Source organism: Molossus molossus, unplaced genomic scaffold (assembly GCF_014108415.1).
Source record: "Molossus molossus isolate mMolMol1 unplaced genomic scaffold, mMolMol1.p scaffold_m16_p_2, whole genome shotgun sequence".
Lineage (NCBI taxonomy): Eukaryota > Metazoa > Chordata > Mammalia > Chiroptera > Molossidae > Molossus > Molossus molossus.
This window is the reverse complement of record NW_023425355.1, coordinates 80,202,411-80,212,122: the sequence shown is the minus strand read 5'-3', so window position 1 is coordinate 80,212,122 and position 9,712 is coordinate 80,202,411. Positions and strand designations below refer to the sequence as shown.

At 39.6% G+C, this 9,712-nt stretch overlaps 1 protein-coding gene across 1 annotated transcript; it reads left to right on the top strand.

The window, feature by feature from the left end:
• The first annotated feature begins 357 nt into the window (after positions 1-357).
• Positions 358-7,487, top strand: LOC118636356 (periphilin-1-like). The gene is made up of 3 exons (XM_036271456.1): positions 358-476; positions 5,483-5,747; positions 7,361-7,487. The coding sequence occupies exons 2-3, from the start codon at positions 5,529-5,531 to the stop codon at positions 7,391-7,393; spliced, it is 252 nt and encodes an 83-aa protein (XP_036127349.1). The 5' UTR covers positions 358-476; positions 5,483-5,528; the 3' UTR covers positions 7,394-7,487.
• The last annotated feature ends 2,225 nt before the right edge of the window (positions 7,488-9,712 follow it).

The following is a 9,712-nucleotide window of genomic DNA, read 5'->3' as shown; positions in this document are numbered from 1 at the left end:
GTAGATTGTATGTGAGTTTATGGCATATGGGTTCACTCTGCACACAGATGGACTCGCTGAAAGGTTAGATAAGGATATTCTGCAAACAGATGTCCTTACAGCACTGTTATTAGTTCCAAGAATAAATAAGGATGTGTCCTGCAAACAGGCTCGTTCCGTGTCCTTGCTTGCAAACATGAAGGACCGCATGTTCTTGAGAACGCGCTGACATTTAAGAATTGGTAAGAGTTCTGGGAAACATTGTTGAGAGGAAATGCTGACAATAGGGCCCCTTGAGAGATTCGGGACCACGGCCAGAAGAACTTCTCTATAAAAATAAATCACTGCAGGACTTTGGGGCTGCAGTCTTGTCTGTCTTTGTGTGTGTTTGTGTCTTTTGTTCATTTCGCAGACCCTCACGGCAATAAGTGGCACCCGAACAGGGACCTGAGGGAAAATCCCCAGCGGTTAAAAGAAAGGACAGTGAAACCGAAAGGGTAAGTACCCCGGAATGAAATTTAAAACAGGGGAGCTTTTGGGATAAAAATGGGGAATTCTCTGTCCATGGAACAGAAGTATTTAAAGCTCTTCAAGGGTTTGTTACACTCCACTGGGGTAGAAGCAACTGACAAACGCTTTAAGAAATTGTTTGAGCATATAAATAAAAAATGTTACTGGTTTGCTAGCCAGCATAAAGTACAACTTAATTTGAAAGAATGGAAGCAGGTAGTGCAAACTTTGTGAAAGTGTCATCAACAAGGACAGACTATGGATTTAAAGTTATAGACCCATTGTAGTGCTATTACTCAGGTGTTTCAATTACTGGAGTCCTCTAGTGAGAAAGGTTCTGTTCCATCTCCAGAAGGGGAAAGAGTTTATGAGAAAATTCCTGCCTCCTCCTCCGACCCCGATCCCATAGAGGAGAGCAGCTCTGAAAGCTCCTCAGAATGAGAAGGGGAGTATGAAGTAAGACAGAAGAGTTGATTCACCTTCTGAAAAAATTGCTAAAAGGTCAAGAAAACATATTCCCATCTTTGCAATCCTTGGCTCCACCTTTGGCAGCATATCCTGCTGCTTTAATTCCTCCTCCACCTCCTCCTCCCTTACTGGGAGCAGCAACAGGCTCTGGGATAGGACTCCCAAAATTTTGTTTTTTTTTTAATTTTCTGGCCCCCCGGATGATTTACCAATACCCCCGGGATGGCATGAGGAAGTTCTGCCCATAGTGTTTCCCATTCAGAGACAGAGGATTATGCCAAACACTCAATTTCCTCAAGGTGGTGTCAATGTTCAATACAGCATGTTGCAGTATAAAATGTTAAAAGAGCTAAAATCTGCTGTTTCCCAATATGGACCCCAGTCACCCTTTGTGGCTGGATTTTTGGACTCTTATGCTTCAGGGACTCTTCTCATACCTGTATATTGGGAGACATTGGAAAGACTGTGTTAGAAGGCTCTCAATGGTTGCAGTTGAGAAGTTGGTAGTTAGAGGAAGCACACATTCAGGCACGGCTAAATGAAAGTCTCAATCCCCCCGGACCAACTTATGATGAATTAACTGGACAGGGAGCTTATTTTTCTATTGCGCAACAAGCAGGCCTTAATGATGCCTCATTAATACAAGTCAAAAATTTATTTATAAAGGCGTGGCAAAAAATTGAATCTACTGGTCAAACTGCTACCTCCTTTGTAAGAACTATGCAGGGTCCCACAGAACCATACACTGACTTTTTGTCGCAGTTAAAAAATGCTGTAATGAGAGGAATCGCTCAAGGAGAAGCTGTTCAAATAGTTTTGCAGTCTCTTGCTTTTGAGAATGCAAATTCAGAATGTAGGCAGATAATAAGTCCCTTAAAGGGGCAAGGTGCCTCCTTAGGTGATTACATATGGGCCTGTGCAGGGGTAGGCAGCCCAGAGCATCATACCAATGTTTTTGCTACTACTTTAGCTTCGGCCCTTAATAAAAAGGGAACATGTTACAACTGTGGGAAACCTGGACATTTTAGAAAGGATTGCAAAAAAGAAAAAAAGGCGGGGGTGAAAGGTATTAGGAAAGAACCTCTGGGCCTCTGTCCTAATTTTAAGAAGGGCCGTCATTGGGCCAATGAATGTTTCTCTAAAAAGGATAAAGATGGGAATTGGATCAGCCCTGCTGCTCCCAAAAATACCCCACAGTCGGGGAATGCACAGAGGGGCCCACAACCCTGGGGCCTCCAGCTGAATACAGGGTTTCAGCAGTTCCCTGTCAGCAATGGCCTTCAACATCAGAGCATGTATGTATTCAGGTCAAGGATTTGAGAGCAGCCACAAAAGGCAGTGCTGCGGCTGACTTACCCATAAGCCAAACTTATATTCCCTCCCCGTCTGGTGGAGTTTATAAATTGTCTACTGGGGTTTTTGGACCTCTTCCCACCGGCACATTTGGTTTACTATTAGGAAGAAGTAGTTCCACACTCTGAGGCCTCCAGGTCCATCCAGGAGTTATTGACTCAGATTACAAAGGGGAGAAAAAAATTATGACTCAGGTTTCACAAACCCTGAACTTAGCCATGGGAGAACACATCACTCAGCTGCTTCTTTTACCTTATCATTCTTTAAAGTTCAAAATATGAACCAACAAGGTGGTTTTGGGAGTACAGGTAAACAAGTTTTTTTGGGAAACATTAATCAGTGACTCTCACACATCTCTAAAGCTAACTATTCAGGACAGTGTATTTGGGGGCCTCGTGGACACAGGTGTTGATATTTCTATTATTGCTCTCAAGTTCTGGCCACCCGCATGGCCTTATCAAACAGTTTCTGTTACCTTGTCTGGGCTAGGATCCACTAATCAGGTATTTCAAAGTACATATAAATTATTGTGTTATGGCCCTGATGGACAAACTGCTCAGGTTCAATTTTACATTGTAGACGTCCCTATAAACATCTGTGGCTGAGACACACTTACTACAACAATTTAGGGCATTTTTACAGATACCACATTTGCCTCAATCAGTAAAAATCATGATGCTTAATATGAATTTTAATCCTATGCCTTTGGAAAACTAATAGCTACTGTTTCACAACCTCAAGCTCTACCTCTTAAATGGTTAACAGAAGAACCTAAATGGGTGGAGCAGTGGCCTTTGACAAAGGAGAAGTTCAAGGCTTTGAAACTGTTAGTCAAACAGCAACTAGAGGATAAACATATAGAGCCTACTACATCCCCATGGAACTCTCCTGTTTTTGTTATTAAGAAAAAGAGTGGCAAATGGAGATTCTTAAAATATTTAAGAGAAGTTAATAAATGTATAGAACCTATGGGGCCTCTTCAGCCTGGTCTTCCATTACCATTCATGATTCCTGAGTCCTATAAAATTTTAGTCATTGATTTGAAAGATTGTTTTTATATGATTTATTTTCAAGAGCTAGACAAAGCTAAGTTTGCCTTTACCATTCCTGAATATAATAATGGCAGACCTACTGATCGTTATCAATGGAGGGTTTTGCCCCAAGGAATGATTAACAGTCCCACTTTATGTCAAGAATTCATGGACAGAGCTTTACAGCCCCTGCGAGAAAAATATCCCCAACTTATTCTGTATCATTACATGGATGATATCTTGCTAGCAGTACCTTCTTTGGTTGAAAGAAATTTGTACTATGAGGAACTTAAAGAAAAATTACAACAGTTTAACTTATGCATAACCTCCTTTTAATTATTTGGGTTATACTCTCGGGGAGCAACAGATAAAACCACAAAAGATCACTATCAGAACAGATCAATTAACTACTTTAAATGGTTTTCAAAAATTACTAGGAGACATTAACTGGCTGAGGCCTGCTTTAGGAATTCTTACTAGTGCTTTGCAAAATCTCTTTGCGACATTAGAAGGAGATGCTGCCCTTGACAGTCCACAAATTTTGACTCCAAAAGCTCTCCAAGAGCTAGAGTTTATAGAACAAAGAATTTCTGAAGCACAGTTAGACTTTTATGACTCTACTAAGCCAGTGTACATTTATATCTTTCATATCTCATTCTCCCACCGCTTGCTTAGGGCAAGATGTCAAAATTTTAGAGTGGTTATTTTTACCTAACAAATTCAATAAAAAATTAACTACCTACCTAGACAAAATTGCTTATCTTATCTACAAAGGCTGAAGGCATTTATGTCATCTGGCTGGGTTGGAGCCAAATTCTGTAATCACGCACCTCCAACACAAACAGATTCAAAGAGCAATAGAAAACAATGAAAACAGGCAATTAGCCCTAGCGGGATATCTGGGTCAATTTGACAATCATTATCCAGTCCATGAAGCTATTTAGTTTTCTTAAGGAACATGCCATTTTACCCTGCAATCCGATTTCTGATATTCCTGTAGAAGGGCCTACAATTTTTACAGATGCCACCAGCAAAGGCTATGCTGGCTATTGGACTAAGAATCAAACAAATGTTCAAAAATTGCTGTGGGATTCAGTGCCAGAGTCAGAATTATGGGCTATTTGTTTGGTTTTAGAAGACTATGCCCAGATACCTGTTAATATTGTTTCTGACTCTTAGTATGCAGTAATGACCGTGCAATTAATTTCACAAGTGTCTCTTCCTTTGGTGCCCTCTTCCTCCTTAGAAAAGTTATTTTTTATATTGTTCCAATGTATTACCCAAAGACAGATGCCGATATTTATTACTCATATCTGATCTCATTCAGACTTGCCAGGTCCCCTAAGCCAGGGAAATCAACATATTGATAAGTTACTTATCGGTTCTGTTCACCAGGCCATTGAAGAGCACGCTTTGCATCACACCAATGCCCCAGGGCACAGAAAAAGATATAATTTAACCTATAAACAAGCAAAACAAATCCTTTGCAACTGTGAAGGATTTGTGCTCCTCACAATTTATGTGCTCTACCCCCGGAGTGAATCTTCAGGGTCGAGACGTTAATCAAATTTGGCAAATGGACGTTGTCCAATATACACCCTTTGGGAAATTAAAATACATCCATCATACCATTGACACTTACTCACATTTCCATTGGGTGTCTGCTATGTCTAATGAAAAAACTGACTCTGTTATTTCTTATTTATTAATCTGCTTCACAATCATGGGGAAATCAAAGCACATCAAAACAGATAATGGCCCAGCTTATTGTTCTAAAAAATGTGCTGACTTTTTAAACCAATACAAAATTTCACATAGTACAGGTATTCCTTTTAATAGTCAAAGACAAGCCATCATCAAATGTGCAAATCGCTCTAAAATATTATTTACAAAAACAAAAAGGGGGGAATACGAGGTATGAGACCTAAAGATATTCTCTATAAAGTATTATATACTCTCAATTTTTTTAAATTATTGGGATCAAATAGGCATGACTGTGGCAGAAAAACATTTTGCAGAGGAACCAACAATGCTCACAGATAAAGGCTTGGCTCGCCCTATCTGGAATAAGACTCTAGAGGAAGATTGGAAAGAAGGACAACTGCTGCATTTGGGGAGAGGATTTGCTTATGTTTCCACAGGAAAAGCATGTGAGTGGTTACCCACCTGCTGGCTGAAGTGGAGACGATGAGCAACATTTCACCTGTGGATGACATGCTGTTCCGCGCCTTCTCCCAGATGAGTACATCCCGCACCTTCACTTTTGGCACTCAACAAGCCCATCCCCCTACCTGGGGTCAATTGAAGAAATTGACCCAAGAAGCAGAAAATGCACTTTGCCGTCTGAACCAGCCACTAAATTCAGCTAATCTTTTGCTGGCCATGATGGCAGTTGTAACCTGCCAGGTAAGTATAGCTTCACCTACTCCTTACTCGTATTGGGCCTATATTCCTTATCCTCCTCTATTACTAGGAGTTGCTTGGGGAGAAGCTGAAATTCCTATCTGCACTAACACCTTCATCTTTCCCCTCCCTTCCTGTGGGGGATAGGCTACTGATCCTTCCATCTTGCATACAGCTAATGTTACCAATCTTACTATCACAGTAGAAGGATACCCTATATGCATTGGGCACAATAAGTTTTGCTTGAAACCTTCACATGAAGCATGGGGCATGCGTTACAATCATTCTACCTTTGCCTCTTCTATTGTTATGCTATCAGTCAAAGGATTTAAAGTAAATCACAGCCAAGGTGTTGCCTCCGATATAGAAAGCTATCTGCCTCTGTGCCCATTGCCTCAATTGGAACTGGGGTTTCCCCGGCTAGAATGGACTGCTTGCTGAGGTCACAATCCCTCTGTCCTATTAAATGATATCAAGTTGGGAATAGTCATAACCGATTGGAGTCCCCACAGGCAATGTCAGAAAACATTTTCTAAACATAATTTGCAATATCACAAGTTTAATCAAACTCTCATGGGGAATGGAAATGAGACTATCAAATGGCAAGAGAGTGTTCTCACTCCCCCTATGCCTCATCTCCAGGGGCACCCTAAAAGCCAGGGCCACATTTAGAAACTCTTAGCTGTAGGAGAGCCTATTTATACATGGGTAGGAAATATGTCCCTAAATATCTCAGATAATACTGGCCTTCTTCACATTACTCTACATACCAATGGCTCTTATTGGGGCCAAGCATATGTGCCCTATCTCTATCTCTTGGTTGCAGGAGAATGGACATGAAACAACAATAATAGAGAAATTCACTGTCAAAATTGTCATTTTTTGCAATGTGTTAATTTTTCATGGTGGGCTAGTTTTAATTGGACATGGGACAGTCTATTGCTCACCAAAACTAGAAAAGAACTGTAGTTACCTGTCAATCTAACAAGACCTTGGAGTGAATCAGCTAGACTTACCGCTCTCTACCATGCTGTGGACACTATCTTGAAGCATTTGTGTCAAGCCATTGGACTGAGCATTGCTGCCATTCTTGGACTTGTGGCCATGACTGCCACTGCTACAATTGCTAGAGTTGCTCTGCATCAAGGTGTTCAGACTGCAAACTTTGTCCAGAATTGGCACCGAGATTCTCACCTGTTGTGGCAACAACAAGAATTGGACTCTCACATAGCAATGGGTATTCAAAACTTAAAACAAACTGTCAAATGGTTGGGGGGATCAGATTTTTGTACTATCCACAAAATCTATGTTAAAATGTGATTAGAACTCCTCTCTTATTTGTATCACCCATTTACCTTAATGTATTAGAGGGTTGGGACAAGATTAAGAAAACATTGATAGGTCACGCTAACTAACTAATGAAATTCTAGTTCTAGAAAAATAAATTGAAAATACTTATAGCAACAACTTACCATCCCTCACAGGAGATGATATTTTAGAAAGCTTAGCTGGTAGAATAGCAAATTTAAATCCTTTTGGTCAGATTAAGACCCTTGTAGGCACTACATTAAGTAATACTACTGTTTTACTCATTATTTTACTTATTGCTTTTCTAGTCTTCCTCCGATGGTCCCGACAACAAGCCGTAGCTAGTGACAATCAGCAAATAATGTCAGCTCTGCAGCATGTAACCTCTCAAATAAAATTAAAAAAAGGGGGAAATGTAGATTGTATGTGAGTTTATGGCATATGGGTTCACTCTGCACACAGATGGACTCGCTGAAAGGTTAGATAAGAATACTCTGCAAACAGATGTCCTTACAGCACTGTTATTAGTTCCAAGAATAAATAAGGATGTGTCCTGCAAACAGGCTCGTTCCATGTCCTTGCTTGCAAACAGAAAGGACCGCATGTTCTTGAGAATGGGCTGACATTTAAGAATTGGGTAAGAGTTCTGGGAAACATTGTTGAGAGGAAATGCTGACAATAGGGCCCCTTGAGAGATTCGGGACCACGGCCAGAAGAACTTCTCTATAAAAATAAATCACTGCAGGACTTTGGGGCTGCACTCTTGTCTGTCTTTGTGTGTGTTTGTGTCTTTTGTTCATTTCGCAGACCCTCACGGCAACAATATAATAACCCCTTTTACCTGCTATGTCTGATCCAAACGCAGCTCAGGAGGCAATTTGGAGCAATGTTACTTATTTTTATTCCATTCATGACATATTAGAGATACAAACACCCTCAGCCTCCTGTATATTAGACTTTTAAACCTGTACTTGTTATAATAAAGTTACCTCAGATGTTAATTTCACCAACAAATAGTTAAAATATATGAAACTAGATAAAGCAACCATGATAAAAGAAAGTCAATAATACACTAATATAAAAATATCTTTTGCTGTGCCTTTCAGGCTTATGATATTGGATTTTTACTTCGTAGAAGATGAAAAAAAATAATGAATAACTGGCCACTCTGCCTTTTCCATTCTGATTTCTTATTCCAGAAGGATGAATTCTTGTAGGTGAGGAAGGTCTAATTTAGTAGGTGTATGGGAATGATAGGTAAAGTATGTTTGATCATACATATGAAGAAACAGTGATGACTAAAAAATTTAGATTCTGAATCTCTACTGGTGAGGAACGTATGTGGGCCCCTAAAATTATAATCTGCCCAGGCAGAAAATGAGGAGATTAATCATTGTGGTTTTCTTTTTTTCTATTTATTTTATTTTGTGTTTATTATTGTACATTGCAGTATAGAACATAAATTGGGGTGTTAGACAATACATAGGAGATACAAGTTTTGGGATTAATAAAGTTTCACAGCCCAGCCAGTGTGGCTCAGTGGTGGAGCATCAACCCATGTACCAAGAGGTTGCCAGTTGGATTCCTGGTCAGAGCACATGCTCGGGTTGTTGGCCAAATCCCCAGTGAGGGAGAGGCATGCAGTAGGTGGCCAATTGATGTTCTCTCTCATCAATGTTTCTCTCTCTCCCTCTGCCTTTCTCTCTAAAAACAAACACACAAAATCACACAATAAAGAAATTTTTTTTTACAAAGTAAAAAGCATCATATAAAAGAAATTAAAAGAAACATACGTGACTAAATCCCACAAAATGCAAGTAAACATAAATTTAGAACAGATATCCAAAGATTTAGAATATCTAAACATATCAAATGGCATAGGAGAAATTAAACTGTAAAATAACAAATATCCCTAAACAATCACAATACATAAGGCTCTGGAACAATAATTTCTCTTTTTTTTTTGTTTTAAATTTATTGGGGTGGCATTGGTTAATAAGATTACATAGGCTTCAAGTATACATTTATATGATACATGGTCTGTATATTGCATTGTGTGCCTACTACCCAAAGTCAAATCTTCTTCCATCACCATATATTTGACCTCATTTACATCTTTCTACTACCCGCACACCCTTCCCTCTGGTAGCTACCTTAATCTTGTCTGTCTGTGTAGTCATGCTTTTTTTTTTTTTTTTTTTTACTGATGAGAGAGGAAGGGAGAGGGAGAGAGAGATAGAAACATTGAAAAGACAGAACATTGATTGACCACCTCCTGCGTGGTCCTCACTGGGGATTTGGGCCACAACTTGAGCATGTTCCCTGATGAGGAATCAAATTGGTAACCTCTTGGTGCATGGGTCAATACTCAACCACTGAGCCACACTGGCTGAGCTTCATGTTTTTGTTTGGTTATTTTCTTGTTTGGTTACTTGTTACTTTCAGTTTTATATCCTTACATATGAGTAAAATCATATGGTTCTTAGCTTTTTCTGACTGACTTATTTTGCATAGCATAATATTCTCAAGGTCCATCCATGCTGTCACAAATGGTAGTATTTCATCTTTTCTTATGGCTGACTAATATTCCTTAGTACATATGTAGCATATCTACTTCTTCCAATCATCTATCAAAACACTTTGTCCCCATGTCTTCACCA